The sequence below is a fragment of the Galeopterus variegatus genome, unplaced genomic scaffold, assembly GCF_000696425.1.
Source record: "Galeopterus variegatus unplaced genomic scaffold, G_variegatus-3.0.2 Scaffold1414, whole genome shotgun sequence".
NCBI classification, from domain to species: domain Eukaryota; kingdom Metazoa; phylum Chordata; class Mammalia; order Dermoptera; family Cynocephalidae; genus Galeopterus; species Galeopterus variegatus.
In genome coordinates this window covers 373203-391190 of record NW_007727525.1, presented here as the reverse complement: position 1 = coordinate 391190, position 17988 = coordinate 373203, and the positions used below count along the sequence as shown (strand labels likewise).

At 38.3% G+C, this 17988-nt stretch overlaps 1 protein-coding gene across 1 annotated transcript in view; it reads left to right on the top strand.

The window, feature by feature from the left end:
• PDSS2 (prenyl (decaprenyl) diphosphate synthase, subunit 2) overlaps window positions 1-17988 on the top strand; it is a gene marked incomplete at its 5' end in the record, with an annotated part of 43093 nt that overhangs the window by 6101 nt on the left and 19004 nt on the right. Inside the window, one exon of the mRNA XM_008576832.1 lies at window positions 13036-13068. Coding sequence (XP_008575054.1) covers window positions 13036-13068 — 33 coding nt within the window. The remainder of the gene's footprint in view (window positions 1-13035; window positions 13069-17988) is intronic.

The following is a 17988-nucleotide window of genomic DNA, read 5'->3' as shown; positions in this document are numbered from 1 at the left end:
CTTGGATATTCATAAATGTGTGTGTGTGTGTGTGTGTGTGTGTGTGTGTGTGTGTGTGTGTGTGTGTGTCTGTCTGTCTGTCTGTCTGTCTGTCTGTCTATGTATATATATGTTTCTAGGAGTGACATAGATACGAATTTTAAAGAAACTACAGAAAAGGGATGTGTTTAACTCTTTTACATTTCTTTGCAAATGTACAAAGTTGTAAATGTAGACAACATGAGCAGTCCAGGGTTTTCTAAATAGCTGGTGAAATATCCCAAATTATTATTCCCAACTTGATTTTAGATTCAAATGGCTGTCCTTTCAAAAAAACCTTTGCCTTAGGCAGTACTCAAGCAAATCAAATAGACCTTGTCTATAGATCAGTCAACGCTGAGATGATGTCCCTGAGCAGCTGATATTCCCACCCTCCAAACTAGATGCCCTGTGGTCATGACTAAATCCTCATCCTTCAGAAAAGACTGGTAGTTTGTCACCCACCATAATGCCCTGTCAGGCTGCTTTGGTTTGCTCACTAACTTCTGGACCTTCTCCTTGTATCTGCATTTCTGAGTCACAGGATCACTGACACAGAAAAGATAAATTCATCCAAAACAAACAGGTAAAAAGTTAATTTCTGTCACACAGGGGACAACATTGTTCCTATTAAAGATTCTACGCGAGTTTATTTTAATCTTCCAAATTGTAATATGCTCCTCAGCTTATGATGAGGTTATGTCCAGATAAACCCATCATTAAGTTGAAAATATCATGAGTCAAAAATGCATTAGATACACTAACCTACCTTAAATATGCTCATAACACATGAGCCTGCAGTTGGGCAAAATCATCTAACAGAAAGCCTATTTTATAATAAAATGTTAAATATCTCATGTAATTTATTGAATACTGAAAGTGAACAACAGAATGGTCATATGGGTACTAGAAGTACAGTTTCTATTGAATGTGTATCGCTTTGGGACCATCCTAAAGACGAAAAATTGTTAGTCAAACCATTGTAAGTCTGTACAAGTTTATGTAAAGCTCTATAAGATAATAGTGAGTAAATGCCTCCTAGTTAGAGACAGGAGACGCAACTTGCATAACACTTGAGAGGGACATTCCACTCTAAATCTCAAGGAGGTTGCTTGTTAATCCTGAAATTAGTTCCTGTTCTCTTTCCAATTTTTTCATGTTATTTACTCTCCTGTGTATTTCTGTGACCCTTTCTTCCCCCTAGTTTTGAATTTGATTGCATGATCCTTAAGGATAATAGCACATACACCTTTGAATTACCCATAGTACCTGGCACAGCGGCTTACTTGGAGTAGGCATCCAATTAATGTTTATCAAAAAGTGTGTGGTGTGGTCCTCACAGGGTGAGGCTGTTTGGTGGCAACTCAGTTTTGTTACGTAGACTCAAGTTGGTATAGAAGAAATGGCCCATGGAAGGCGAGGGTTTGGAAGACCTAGATTCTAGTCTGGGCTCTACCAGCATCTGTGTAACTTAACCATATTCTTTCATATCCTTATTGTTTTCTGTGAAATGATGACATTGAACTAGGTCATTTCTAAGGTCCCTCTCAGGTGTCAAATAAATCTAAGAAATAGGTCTCTCAGGCAAGAGATGAATAATAAGAAAAATATTTATATCTATTGGAAATTTATACGAAATTAGTTCCTGTTCTCTTTCCAATTTTTTCATGTTATTTACTCTCCTGTGTATTTCTGTGATCCTTTCTTCCCCCTAGTTTTGAATTTGATTGCACGATCCTTAAGGATAATAGCACATACACCTTTGTATTACCCATAGTACCTGGCACAGCGGCTTACGTGGAGTAGTCATCCAATTAATATTTATCAAAAAGTGTGCAGTGTGGTCCTCACAGGGTGAGGCTGTTTGGTGGCAGCCTAGTTTTGTTACATAGACTCAAGTTGGTATAGAAGAAATGGCCCATGGAAGGCGAAGGTTTGGAAGACCTAGATTCTAGTTTGGGCTCTACCAGCATCTGTGTAAATTAACCATATTCTTTCATATCCTTATTGTTTTCTGTGAAGTGATGACATTGAACTACATCATTTCTAAGGTCCCTCTCAGGTGTCAAATAAATCTAAGAAATAGGTATCTCAGGCAAGAGATGCATAATAAGAAAAATATTTATCTCTATTGGAAATTTATACAAGTTTTGACACAGAGAAATAGAAAAATCTTGCTCCCAGTGATGGAAGTCACTTATCATTTCTCATTACCACATGTAAAATTATTTCCCTGCTCTGCCCAGACAGGTTTGTGTCCCATCTACCCTTTTGATTTCCTGCATGGAGAGAGTGAAAATTACTGACTAGACAAGAAAGCAAGGCAGTCCCATACTCTTAGTGCCCTTTCAACATCATTGTGAAGCTAGGAGGAATAGCACCTCTGAGCTTTTTTATATCAGGCCCTGCCATCTCCTCTCCAAATCCCCCTTGCCCCCAAAAATCTTTAGGTTAGATATCCTTCTTCCATCACAACCGTAGGCCCGTGGGCATACGTGCACACACACACATGTAGCCCACACCCTTTCACGAGAGGCAGTTAGTGCCAGGCCAGACCTGAAATAGCTAAAAAAATATTTGTTGAACATTGTCTCCGTACTAAATTCTACAGATCCCTCCCTACCTTAATTTTAAATTTAAATTTCTAGCTGCTGAAAAATAATGATTAGGTAAAAATACTGTTAGTGAATGGTTGATTCACCCTGGGGAGGTGAAGTCATTATTCAGTTATCATTTTGATTCCTAATAAAAGAAAGTAGAATCCTTCAGAGAACCACAGAGCTCTGACTCTCTCAGGGAGTCCAGGGGCTATTGCAGGTCAGCAAGCTTTATTTTTAATGATCCTTCTAGTTTTCTCCTGCCATTATAAGTCACCTGAAGAAATATGAATTATGATTTTATTTTCTTGGCTATTCCTGAAAGTACTGAAATGTCACTTAGCCTTGTGACATTCTGACACTGTCACAACCAGCCATAAAATACCTTAAGTATGCTACATATTACTATTGCTAAGCTATAACTCACTTGTCCCTAGATATCCTACTATTACTCCTTATTCAAATAGTAAGACAAAGATTGCTGGTTGTATTAGTCCATTTTGTGTTGCTATAACAGCAATACCTGTGACTGGGTAATTTATAAGGAACAGAGGTTTATTTGGCTTACGATTCCAGGACAGCTGCATCTGGCACAGGCCTCAGGCTGCTTCTACTCATGGTGGAAAGTGGCAGGCAGCCGACGGGTACAAGCAGATCACATGGTGAGAGGGAGCAAGAAAGAGGAAGCAAGAGGTGCCAGGGTCCTATAAACAACCAGCTCTCGTGGGAAGTAATAGAGCAAGAGCTCTCATTACTCCGCCCACCTAGGGAGAGCATTAATCCATTCATGAGGGATCCACCCCCATGACTCAATCAGTTTCCAACACTGCCACATTGGGGATCAAATTTCATCATGATTTTTGGAGGGGACAACACATCCAAAGTCCATCACTGGTCAAGGCTGGTGTGCATGAAAATAACAGGTGCATATTCTGTAAAGAAAAGATGTACATTCAGAGCATCTTTATTAATATGACATGTGATATACTTCTCTTTATTAATATGACATGTGATATACATTCAGAGCATCTTTATTAATATGACATGTGATATACTTCTAGTTAAGACATTTTGAATCATTTCAAAAGGAATAATAACATTCTCTACCATAGATGGTGTGTATAGTGTGTACATTTGAAAAGACTGTATGTATGACCATAAAGACTATGAAATGAATTTAGGTATCCTCTAAATTAAAATATTTCTTAAGGTTTTCTATTGCACATAAGGAAACAAAGTGCTTGACTACAGGAGATATAGCAATAAATTGCCTGAAGGTTGTCTATGGCCGAGTAGAAAGAGGATAAGAGAAATACACAAATACAAAGAAATACTGTAATTAATGCCTTTTGGGGAGCTCAGAGGAATTTGTAGACAACTAGGAAAGTCAAGAAAGGGTTTGTGAAGTAGGTGATATATGAGAAAGCCCTTAAAGAAAAAGATCTTGATAGCAAAGATGGGAATGGGAAACTTCCTAGGCAAAGGAAGCCTTGAAAAAGTAATACAGATGGACAAGTGTTCAGTATATTCAGAGAAACAAAAATATTATCATTTGGATGGAATACGAAGAACAAGGGCAGTATAAGGAACAGATTAAGAATTGCTCTGGGCTGGCCAGTTAGCTCAGTTGTTTAGAGTTTGGTGTTATAACACCAAGATCAAGGGTTTGGATCCCCATATTGACCAGCTGCCAGGGGAAAAAAAAAAAAAGCTCTGAAATAGTAGGTAATGACTACATTAAAAGACTTTGGTTCAAACAAAACATGTACATGGATGTTCAGTGATATTGACAATAGCCAAAAGGTAGAAATAACCCAGTGTCTATCATCTGATGAATGGATAAACAAAATGAGGTATATCCATATAATGAAATATTGCTCAGCCATAAAAAGGAATTTAATATTGATACATGCTCAACATGGATGAACCCTGGAAACATTATGTTAAGTGAAAGAAGCCAGACACAAAAGGCCACATATTATATTATTTCATTTATATGAAATATTCAGAAATATCCAGAATAGTCAAATCCATAGAGAAAGAAAACAAGTTGATGGTTGCTGGGGGATAGAACAGGGGAGAGCGGGGAGTGACTGTTTAATTGGTACAGAGGGAGTGACTGTTTAATTGGTACACGTTTTCTTCTGGGCTGATAAAAATGTTTAGAACTTAATAGTGGTGATCATTGCACAACATTGTGAATGTACTGAATGCCTCTGAATTGTACCCTTTAAAATGGTTAAAGTAATGAATTTTATGTTATGTGAATTTTAACTAAATTAAAAAAAGAAAAAAAGACTTTGGGTTGTTTGCCTATGGAAAATAAACTTGATTCAGAAGTCACTGAAAATTTTTGAACCAGGTATTGTCAAGGCTATTCCTGAAAGTACTGAATTGTCACTTAGGCTTGTGACATTCTGACACTGTCACAACCAAACTGTTTTTGAGGGAGGTAAATCTGGCTACATTGTATATGATGAAAGAAATAAGGAGAGACAAGGAGATCAGTTAAGAAGTTTCTGGAAACCTGTTGATAAGAGCAGGAGAAAAATCCCAGTCAGTGTGTTGGCAATGAGAATGGGAAGGTAAAGAGGTTAGGCATAAAACTCATTTCAGAGAGAAAATGTATAGGACTTTATAATTGATATGTTAAGGAGAAGCTGGCAGGTGTGGACTAGGGAAGGGGCAGTTAGAGACCAAAACCAGGATTTTGAACTTGAATAACAGGAAAAAATTGTGCCATTAATAGAAATAGGAAAGTTAAGTGGAAAAACTGGTTTAAGTTGGGTGTATGACATGGTGAGCTTGAGATGTGCCATTGAGGCTGATAGCCATCACCAGGGGACCTGGCCACTGGGGGATGCAGATCAATTCTATCAGCCTGATTTCCTTGCTCATGGCCTTTCTGAAATCTGGGTAGATTTTTTTTCTTGGTCAAATGTGCAATTTTAAATTTCATGTCTCTTCCAGATTCCAAGAGAGCAGAGCAAGAAAAACAGGTTGCAAAGGAATAATAAGATCTCTGAACAGAGGGGTATGTAGATAATACAAACCCCTCTCCTTTTTAAAATTGGGTACCGTAACATCGCTTTCTCTTTTCCCAAGAAACCAAATAAAGAGAATATGAGAAAGTTAATTTTATGGCCATTCACATTTGCCTCTGAAAGTTGATTAGCTTTCTTAGGTGAAAGAGATGGTAAAATCAGGTACCCAAGCATTCCAGTTCTGAATGGTGTTGACTTCCTTGTAGATGCCTCTGTGTTCTCTTAGGCAAGAATGATCAAAATAGCAGAGAAAAACTTGCTCTTTTCCTTTGTGTTTTGGTACCTCTCCAGCTCTGTAACTGGAGAGCCCAGCAACACAAGCCTACTTCTACCAAAGCAACATTCAGTGGGTTGCTCCAGCTTCAGAGCTAGCAGATCTAATAGATTTCTGATTTGTGACCTTTTTTTTTTTCTTACCCCCATACACTATCCCCGGACCATTCTGGAATGAGGATAGAGGTATCTTTCTTCTGTTCTCCCAAAAGCCTCCTTTTTCCATATAAGGTAAACTGTGCTTCTAAATACCAATGCAAATGCACAGAGAGTGTATTTTCAGGAAGACCTGGTTCCTCTAAAGGAGCCAATGATATTTCTGCTGGTCCCACACAAAAGACCTTTAAAACATGATTATTTTGCAGCCACCGATGTAATCTTTTATTTAGACAAGGATCATCAATGGATGATCAGTTAAAATAATTGGATAAATAGTTAGCAAGGAACTGAAAATATACATGGACTCAAAGCACCCTGCAGATTACATATTAAATACATAAGGAAGCAGTGAATGAACTTAATTTTACCAGATTGATATTGTGTGACTCCTGTCATTATAGAAAGATACACAGCATCATCTATGTAATTGCCTTGCCAAAAATGTTTAACCTGAATTTCATCATGAGAAAAAAATCAGACAAATCCACGATATAGAACCTTCTGCAGTACAACTGACCTGGACTTTTAAAAATGCCAATATTATGAAAGACACAAAAGGTGGTGGTATAGGGGCTGCTGTAGGTTAGAAGGAATTTAAAAGATATGATATCCAAAGGCAATGTATGCTTTTTAATTCAATCTTAGTTTGGGATCAAAACAGCTCTAAATAACACTATTGGTTAAACTTGGAAAACTTGAGTATGAACTGTATTTTAAGTAATATAGTAAATGTCAAACTTATTGGATGTGATAATGGGTTTGTGGTTATGTAGGAAAATGCCATTGTTCTTAGGAGATAACTGCTGAAGTATTTAGGGATGAGCATCACGATGCCTAAATCTTACTCTCAAATAGCAAGTGGTCGTCTAGAGAGAGAGAAAGCGAAGGTGGTAAAATGTTAGCAACTGGTGAGTCTTAGGTGGAGGGCAAATAGATGTTCATTGTATTTTTTCAACTAAAATGTTTGGTGGGGGGAGCGGTAGTTTTCCTTGAAGGTTTAAAAAGAAAGTCCTTAAAAATGACTGTTATTCCAACATATAGCTGGTAACATATGGGAAGAATAACCTGATCAGTAGAGATGATCAGTCTTAAGCAATTTTTGGACTCCCTGCTGTGGAATATTAGTTTTCTACTTTTAGAAAAACGTCTCCACATATTGAGCTTTCAAGTCCAGATAACAGTAGTTGGAAATTGGAAACAGTTCATTTATGTCATCCAATACTTCTTTGTTACCTGACTTATAAAAAAGCATTTGTTTCTTAAAGTAAAAGACCACATTGTACATCCATTACTTACCAACAGGGAATCTATCTGCCTTTGGTCTGCAGAGACTGGTATATAAACCTTTAGAATTAATCCCTTTGTGCATCCTCTCATCAGAGTGCTGGCTTTTTTTTTTTTTTTTTTTTTTTTTTTTGCCTTTGTATAGAATATTGTTTTACAGTGCTCACTATAGCTGTCTGAGGAGGCCTCCAGTGTCATGAGCACTGGCATACTAGCTTGTCTATTTTCACATTTTTTTAAAGATAAAAGTGTTCAAACCACATATTCTTGTGAACTGCTAAAGACTAGGAAAAATTACTTTCTTTTCTCATGACCTGGATTGGCAAGAAGCATACCTACAGGAGGCAAAAAGATGAATGAATCCCTTTTAAAGACCCTAGTAATGAAGCCCTCAGGGAATTGCCATGGATGGTAGAATTTGCAGTGGCTCCTGGAGATGAACAGTGTGCCAGGAAGAGGTTCAGGACTGCCGGCAGTTGAAACGTAGTCTGCATTTATTTTATATCCATCTATTTTGGACCCCAGTGAGAAAGTTATTTTAATAATGTCTTGCTCTGCTAGGAATATACATGACAAGTGGCAGATGTCAGAAAAAGGGGAGAAAGTCACAGTACTCCTTTCTCCTTGAGACTTAAGGAGTTTATATAGTTGTTCTCTTTTCACCTTTGAAGTAAACATCAATGCACATAGAAGCATAAATTGAAAAGGACATTCCATGTAGACCAGGCCAGTGATCCTCAAATGAATGACAATCTCAGGGGTAGGGTATTGGGAATCTGCATTTTCACAAGCTACCCAGATGATTCCAGTACAGCCAGCCCAGAATTTGTGAGAGCCCAGCATTTGGGAACTTCTGGCCTGGTCCAAGACTCTAAATTTGCATATAAGGAAAGGCCATATGAAAAATTAACAATTATTCAAGGTATTAACAATTAAAATTAAATTAACAATTAAACAAGGAATTAACCAATGAAGGACTAGAAACCATTTTTTCTGGTTGCCAACATATCAATCTTCCCAGGTGGTCACAGTCCTCCTGTAGTGGTCACAGTTAAGATCTTAGGCTACTTGCTTTCCCCAGCAGACAAGGCCTCAACAACTGAGGCTTTGGAGTGTGCCTCTTGAAATCTCTCTGTAGGTCTCCTAACTTCCATTCTAGGCTCTTTTCACTTCAACACACTGCTTTCAAGGTTGAAGCACTTAATGACACTAAGGTTACTAGGTGATTATTCTCTGTTCTTTCCTTTTGTCCAATTTCCATGAAACCTTTGAATTTATTTTTATAAATGGAAGCTTAGATTCCTTTCCTTAGTCTATTTATAAATAGGAGATGGATGAGAAAATGAAAATATGGTATTGTTCAATATGAGTAAAAATTATTTGTAAGGCATTAGCTAATGGCTTCACATTAGCTACATGCTAGCTCTGAACCGAAACAACCAGCTTTCCTAGAACTATGAGTGAATAAAATGAATTTTGTTCCCTAAGTTTCCTGAATAGACTACATAGTCAACACATGTAAAGAAAAAGCGTTTGTCCATCCATCCATTCATTCATTGAGACACTGATCTTCACATGGGATACAGACATGAGCAAGAGAGAAAATTTGCCTGTTCTTATGGAGCTTAAGTTCTAGAGACAGATTGTATGTGAAGCCTGTCTAAAACAATAATGTGCAACCCCCTAGAATATAAGCTCCGTGAGGGCAGAGATTTTTATCTGTTCCGTTCACAGGTGTGTCTCTAGTGCCTAAGCAGTACCTGACACATAGTAGGTGCTCAATGAATATTTGTTGAATGAATGAGCAATCATCAGGTCTAATAGAAACTATGGCCCCTCTCAAATTAACTATTTTACAAAAAGAATAAGAATAGGTAGTGTTTAATGAGAAATATTATTTATGTAGGAGACTAAATCATCATTTGCATTTGTCTCTAACTTGCTATATTTTTGTAAGCTTTAAAGCTTATAAAAAAACGTATATTTGAATGTCTACTCTCAGGTGGGTAAGTGGCATATGTAGATATTTATACCCATATATCAGCTGGAAATATACATATGTATATATAATATATACCTATAAAAGTTTAAATATTTACCGTATTTGTTTTCTAAAATAAATGATGCTTTCTATATAAGCTAAAGCAATCAAGGGTGAAATGGTTTCACAGTACTAGAATGTTTGTTGTGATAAGATTAAAAGGACATTCAGGTGAGCTGCATATCAATAGTCTGTTCAGGTTGCAATGTCTGTGGTAATCATGCTGTCATTTTAATGTAGGCTTCTACTCTCACAGCTTTCAAAACATTTCAGAGCTGATGGTGAGCAGATACAGATCATATACATGGTGTTTCTCTGCCATCATCTCCAGCCATGTATCTCTACTGGGTGAAAGGGTAGTAACCACACTAGGAATACAAAGTAAAACTCTCACTTGAGGTTTGAAAATAGCTTGTAATTAAACACAGATACTTCAAAGTCCTAGAATTCTCTAAGATGATTAGTCTACAAACAAAGTATGTGATGGGTAAAATGGTTTTACAAAAATTTGTGATAGGGCTATGCTAGATGTCCCTATCTGTGAACAGCATTATATTCACTCTTCTTACCTGAAAAAACTGCCATTTTATGAGACAAAATGGGAAATGGCTCAAGACATCCAAAAGGAAAAGTCCACCCTAAGTCATTGTAAATGATATAGTTTCTCCACAGTTTACCTTGTAACCTTGAGATATAAAAGTTTCTCAACATCATAACTTTCAACAAATGCCACTTTTAGTACTTTTAACATGTACTATGTGTTAAACCTTGAAAGATGAGAATGTTGAGAGAGCAAGAATAAAGAGGAACTGGTTAGAAGAGAAACAAAATTGATAGTGAGGAAATGGCAAATGTGTTTTAGAAATGAGTATTTTGACAGTGGGAACAATTCCATAGGACTCCCAGGTTGTGCATCATTTGAAAAGTGCTGTGCCTGGGCAATCCATAGTAATCAGCAAGAGACAAGGAAAAGGATGGGCAATAGAAAAAGTGGAAAACTGGTCACACAGGATCAGCCTCAATGTCAGTTGTCTGTTAACCTGAAATGAATTCAGGACTCAGCTGGGAGTTTGAGAACTTAAAGACTAAGCATGTGGTGAAGGTGCTGCTGCTGAAGTTTGGTTACAGGCCATCCATGTAGTATCTATTCATAGGATCAAGGCTAGCCCATGTTTGCACAATGTCCAAGTGAGTAGCTAGGGCATGAGTGAGCTTTGCAAATGAGTTCAGGGCTTCCCTAACCACTCCTGCAGAAGTTACTGAGCGGGGAGAGGGATTTTCAGTGTAGGCAAAACTATTTTATTTGGAAAAAAGATGTCCATAAACCAACAAATAAATATAAAATATTTGCACAGAGAATAGCCTGGTTTTAAAATTCGGCAAGAACTGATTCATATTCATGGTAGATTGTACCTGTGATGGTATGGTACATCTCAGTACTAAATTCAGCTCACTGAAAATCCTGGTTTCCTAAAAAATTTCTAAGAGCAGACTGAAGACCCTAAATTCTTTTTTATAGTATAGTATATTGGTTGCAGAGGCCTTCTGTTTCATTGAAAATGTTCAAATCACAATTTCAGAGTGGTTTGTGATGATGCTAACATCTATGCCTGAGCACTGGCTTGTTATAAGTTTATTGTAAAAGGAAGAAAAACAAAATGCAGTCATCTTTGGATAAATTTTTAAAGGATTGTAAAAAAGTTAGAAGAGTCAGAACCAATGATAAAAACATTTCCTTTTCACTCATGGAAGTAATCTGCCCATGTTAATTACCTATATAATGTCACTTTGGACTCAGGAACAAAATGGTGTCAAGACCTAACCCACTTGTAAGTTGAAGAGCTCTTGTTCTGTGCAGAGGTGGCAGGAGAAGTTTTATTCTGAAGTCTGCAAAACACAAGTTGACCTACCGGCAAAGATTAATACATTAGTAGTCTCTATTATGTTGAGGTTTGATATATAACACATTTGAATATATGTGTTAATTTTAAATCATTTTTTAATAACAACTAAAAATATTTTTTAAATAAAATTTGACCTCACATAGGATTCCTCCTTCACCTCTTCTTTTCCTCCCTATTCTCATCCCTACTATAAAAGGTTGGTGGTGGAGGTGGTGTCTTGTTATATAATACAACATATGAAAAATTACACCAAGGGAAGTGAAAAAAAAAATTGACCGCAAAGATTATTTACTAATTGTACAGGAGGAAATATATCATTAGAGTGGAGTGATCTGATAGTCACCATACAAGTGTTCAAATTTATAGCATTACTAAGTGTGGGACAGCCTGACATTTTGTCCTTCTTAATTGATGAAGTACATAATGTTCCACATAAAGTATTCTTTCCAAAAATGTTTAACCTAAATCTAAGCAAGCTTCTTCATACTCAACTTTCAGTTTACAAGCAAAATAGAGACAAACGACACAATGAAGAAATAAGACAAATTTATTTATTTATTTATTTATTTTTTATTTTTTTATTTTTTTTAAAAGATGACCGGTAAGGGGATCTTAACCCTTGACTTGGTGTTGTCAGCACCACGCTCAGGCAGTGAGCGAACCGGCCATCCCTATATGGGATCCGAACCCGGGGCCTTGGTGTTATCAGCACCGCACTCTCCCGAGTGAGCCACGGGCCGGCCCGAAATAAGACAAATTTAAAAAGAAACATAAGACAGCTGACCTGGTCTCTTCAAAAAGTCAGTGATTTTCATGAAAAAAAGTTAATGGCTTTTATTTTCATTTATGAAAAATGGGGAAGGTCTGGTCTAGATTTAAAAGGCTAAAAAGAGACATGAAAACCAGAAGCAATGTGTGAATTTTTTTTTTTTTTTTTTTTTTGTCCTTTTTGTGACTGGTAAGGGGATTGCAACCTTGGCTTGGTGTCGCCTCCACCACGCTCAGCCAGTGAGTGCACCAGCCATCCCTATATAGGATCCGAACCCATGGCAGGAGCGCTGCTGCACTCCCAGTGCCGCACTCTCCTGAGTGCGCCATGGGGCCGGCCCTGTGTGAATCTTGATTAGCTGGTCTGGGAAAAGAAGCTATAAAAGATGTTAGGACAATTACGGAAATTTGACTACGGATTGTATTTTAGATGATACGGCATTATTGTTAGTTTTTGAAATTTGTTAAGAGTCATGTGGTTATGTATGAGATGTCCTATGCATAGAAGATGTGTGCTGAGCGTGTACGGGTGAAAAGTCATGATGTCTGTACCTGTCAGATCTAGACAGTGTGTGTCTGTGTGCTCATTGTACTGTTCTTTCAACTTTTCTATGTGTTTGAAATTTATTTATATGGATATATGTATGGTTCACTGTGTGTATATGAGGGTGAAGTTCTCTTTGAAGTAAGTACTTTTTGAAGTAAAAAGTTCGTGGACAATAGAATTAAAAGATATTCAAGAAAAGGTGAGAATGTAAAGGGAAAAAAAAGATAATACAAATCTTTCCACGAACTTGTTGAAGCACCCTTGTATGTATGGTTCAATATATATGTAGTAAATAGAGAGGAAGGAATTGAGTTCCATTATTGAAAAGCAAAAATTACAGACACACTTAATAATCTTTCAAGAACTAACAAGTTAATTTTCCCCCTCTCTTCTATTTTAGGCTCAAGGAAAAGGAAGATTAGACTATGCTAAGGTAAGCAGATTTTATACATACTACAGTTTTATACATTTCAATATGATGTTTGTTTTTTGTTTATATTTGAAAGGTCAAAAGAAAATCACATTTAAAGCTGAGGGCTGTTTTCTGTTAAGTAACAGGCATTAGCAGGTAGAATAAGATTCATTCAATAATAAGTGTATTAATTGTTGAGTGCCTATTTCATTCCAGAGACTGTATTAGGTATTGGGAATACAACAGTGAATGAGATGAAGTCTTTCCTTATCTAGTGGGGGAAATAGATAACTAAATAAGCAACTAAATAGATAATATAATATCAGGTGGTGGCAGGTGCTATGAAGAAAATTAAACAGGGTAAGATCACTAACCATTGTTAGAAAGGTGCCTGTGGGTGGAAGACAACCTCTAGCACCACTGGATAATATCGGGAAGCACCATACAGGGCAGCCCTGGATTCCTACAGGTAGGAGTTCTCACATCACCTGTGGAGTTTTTGAAAGAACACATGCTTAGGTACTGCCACATTATACCCTCGTTCACCAAGATCAGCAGAGCAGGGGCAAACTGGGGTGGATTGAAAGTCTCCATAGATAATTCTGACGCACAGCCCTGGTTAAAAACTGCTGCAGTAGTAGATAATATAGACCACAGGAGCACCTGTAAGCTGAGGGGTTCCATATCTGTTACTCTATCTTAGATGCCTACTTGAAGCTCATCTTATACCCAGACATGGGCTGTGGGCAAATCCTCCTGGGTCTCCTGCATGCATACAAGGCCAAGGCATCTTTCAAATCAGAATCTTCCCTGATATCTCTGGTCTTTTGTTGTTGTTTAATTACTTTATTTTTTTAGGTTCATAGCAAAATTAAGTGAAAAGTATAGAGTTCCCGTATACCTCTGACCCCACACACGTACAGCCTCCCCATCAACATCCTGCTGCAGAGCAGTACATTTATTATAGTCAATGAGTCTATGTTGACATGTCATTATCCCCCAGAGACCATAGTTTACATAGTTTATCAAGGTTCACCCTGGGTGGTGTCCCTCTGGTCCTTTTTACTTATTCTCTCTCCTGTTGTTGTCACTGTCATCCCATCAGTCAACCATGTGAGGAACTTACCATGTGAGAAACTTCTACTCCCTCACCCCTATGTTACATGACCAAATCCTACCAGTTTTATATCCTACATTTTCTGGAATGCACCCCCTCCTCTTGATCTCTCTTCCATTGCTCAAGTTCATAGTCTCCTCATCTGAACCCCTGAAAACCTACTGCCTGGTCTCCCTTGCTTACTTTCGTCCCCACAGATTCATCACCAGCCAGAACGTTTATCTAAACCACACATCTGACAGTTCACTCTCCAGCTTAAAACCCTTCATTGGCTTTGTATTATCGATAAGGCAAATTCAAAACTCACTAGTTTGGCATAAACAGGGCTGTGTGATCTCATCCCCTAGAGGGACTCTTCAGCTTTATCTCCCACCTTGTGCTCCAATAGCACCAAATTACATAAAACATACTGTTTCTGTTCTCTGTGCCTTTACTCGTGCTGTCCGCTCTGCTTAGATTGCCCTTCCCCCTTTATCTGGCTAGCTCTATTCACTCTATAAAACTTAATGTGAGATCATCTCCTATAGGAAGTTCTCTGTGGTTCCCCAGGTTGGATTAGGTGCTTTCCTTAGTTCCATCATACACTGTGGATCTCTCAGTCGTTGCACTTACTCTGTTATAGTGATCTGTTCATGAGACAGATCATAGACTTTGAGCTCTTTGAGGGCAGGGACAATGCCTTTTGTCTTTGTTTTTTTTAGTGGCTGGCTGGTACAGGGATCTGAACCCTCGACCTTGGTTGGTGTGATCAACACTGTGCTCTAACAACTGAGCTAACTGGCCAGCCACTTTTTTGTCTTTGTATACCAATGCCTAACATGGTATTTGGCACTTAGCATTGAGTAAGTGTGTGAGTGAATAGAGGCCATCAGTTAGAAAATAGAAGACAGGGCCGGCCCGGTGGCGCACTGCTACAGTGCGCTGCTTGGGAAGCGCGGCGGCGCTCCCGCCGAGGGTTCGGATCCCACATGCAGACCGGCCACTCACTGGCTGAGCGAGGGGCGGTCGCAACACCGAGGGTTGTGATCCCGTTGCCTGTCCCGGTCCGGTACGGGCGCGACACTGAGGGTTGCGATCCGTTGCCGGTCATGAAAAAAGACAAAAAGAAAAAAAAAAAAAAAGAAAATAGAAGACACATGAAGCGAGTTAAGGAGAAGTAAGTTGCAGGAGAAAATATGGCATAGGACTTTTGATCTCAATGCAGAGAGGAAAGGAAAGCTTTTGAAACAGGTTGTAGGAATCAACAGGTTTAAGAAGATTGCTTAGGAAGATTGTAATAAACTAGTTTGAAGATCAAGGCTGGAATTTCACTATAAGTGAAAGAAAGGTAACATGAATAAAAAGGTAAGGGAAAAGAGTGACTGTTGAACATTGGTGCTTATTTGTGACTCAGAGAATGTCTCTAGAATTTCTTACTGCAGGAGCACTTGACAATGGAAGAGATTTACACTGGAAAATGGAAAAGAAAAAACTATGGTGTCTAGATAAGAGCACCACTGGACCAAGCAATGGCTCTGCCACTAACTCAGTGTGAAGTCTGATAACAGTCACTTAATCTCTTTGGTCTTCCTCTGTATAAAATGAGCTACAGTTTCCTCAGAATAAAATGAGCATTTTAGAATAGTGCTGTTCTACTGTCTTAAGCCCATTCCAAATTTGTGAAGAGAACTCTTATCCTGTATGCTACTGAAGTCCAGACTCTCTTCTTTTTCCACCCAATCAATATTTATTTGATATTTAATATGTCCAAGGCACTGTGCTAGTGCTGAGACTACTGCTGTGAGCAAGACTGCCGTGGGCCTTGCCATCACAAGCTCTCTTGACTCAGGCTTCCCTATCTAAAGTAGCCACTCCCACTTTGCTATACTTTTTTTTCTTCTTAATATTTATCATAATCTAAAATGATCGTTTGTATTTAATTGCTTATTTCTTCCTTTCTTTTTCCACTAGAATGTAAAAGCTCTAAAGACAGGGGCCTCAGGGGCCTTGTTCATGGTGGCGTCACTCCTGCCCAGCACAGGCTAACATGTAGGAGTGCTTGACAAATATGTGTGCATGAGCATCACACTAGTGTTATGTTAGGAGAAGTACAGGATGCTGTGAGAGTTCTGGAATTGAGGATTGTAGACTCAAATTAGCCATTTTAAGAGTATATTGACTATATAATGCAGTCCATCCCAATGTTGTCTAAGGCTGCCTTCCTGAATGCCCAGTGACAACCTTTCTCATGCCAGTAAACAGAAACCCATTCCCCCTTGAATATGTAGTGTTATTCTGATATTTAAAGGCATAACTTGACTTACGTAATTAATCCAGACCTGTCATTCTTACACAGACTTAAACCCAAGTAGCATGGGGAAGAAAGATTATATCCTTTTCTACCAGGTAACAGGGAGATGTCTGCAGGGTGCAGCTTGTAATACTCTCTCTCATGTAGTGTATTTGGGCCCTTAGTAATACACATCATGACCTAAGGTCTGTTTGTCTCTGTTTTGTGTGGTCTCAGTGCTCATGATGCTCATGCTAACTAATGCAGGGATCATGCTTTGTGGCTTAGGGTTCCCCTGGCAGGGTTACCTGTAAAACAATATTTGAAAAGCTCAGGAGTTTTAAAATTTATTTGTTGCTGAAAATTTTTTTCCAAGATATGAATATTTTACTCAAACGCCAATTTTGTCTGAAAAATAAGATTTCAAGAATCTTTAAAAAACTATTTTGGTTGGGCACTCTATAGCTTTATATGCCATAACTCAAATTTTGTCAGTCTCAGCTGGCAAGCAAGCAGAGGAGAGCATGGAAGAGGTGATCACATTCAGCAAAACAATCGTGTGTACTCAAACACACAGATAAGAAATTGAATTACTTTTTAATTGAGTTCCTGTTGCGATAGAGCCTGGATATGAATGTTTTACACTGCTGCAGTGCTTTTCATCCTAAGCTATAAATGCACTTGGCAACTATTGATTCATTGTCTCTCCCTACCTCTTCAGGTAGTTAATACAAGCACTAGAGTCACCTACCCACTGCTGAAACCCACTCACCTGGGAGTGGGCAAGGATGGAAGCTGTGTAACTGTGTAAGGCAATTCTACCTTCATAGCTTTTAAGATGGAAAAACAAAGAACATCTTACTCAGTTAAAACTGTAGGAGAAGTTTTATTAGATGAAATGTAATTACCAGAAGTGAATTATGACCAGCAAGCCAGCGCTACCAGTTTTGCTCTTATGCACAGTGCTGTGGGGATCTTAATTACAGTGATTGGTCTTCAGCCCTGAGTATGTTTCTCTTAGACTATTCCATGTTCCTTAGACTTCCGGCACCAAGGTTATGCACACTGATTCAGTTCAATGCTAGAGGGAAGGGTGCCACCTATTGAATTGTAGGAATTCTTGGGTATGTGTTGGAACTGGTGGAGAAGCCACTCGGACCACATTCACACTTGGTTTGCCATGGTAACTAATATATATGTCTAAAAGAAAACGAATATGTTGACTATTCTTGCTTAGAAAAACATCCTATTGAATTGTAGGAATTCTTGGGTATGTGTTGGAACTGGTGGAGAAGCCACTCGGACCATATTCACACTTGGTTTGCCATGGTAACTAATATATATGTCTAAAAGAAAACGAATATGTTGACTATTCTTGCTTAGAAAAACATCTACAAACGTCTGTGTATTTTTCCCAGCTGGAGCGAGCGTATGCCTGTAGTTTAGCCTACTGCTACTTGAAATAAGCATGCTGCTAAAAGACTGAGGCAGATGGTATTTTTGCCACTTCAGGCAAAACATGGCACCTATGGTTCGACTTTCTACAATTTTAATT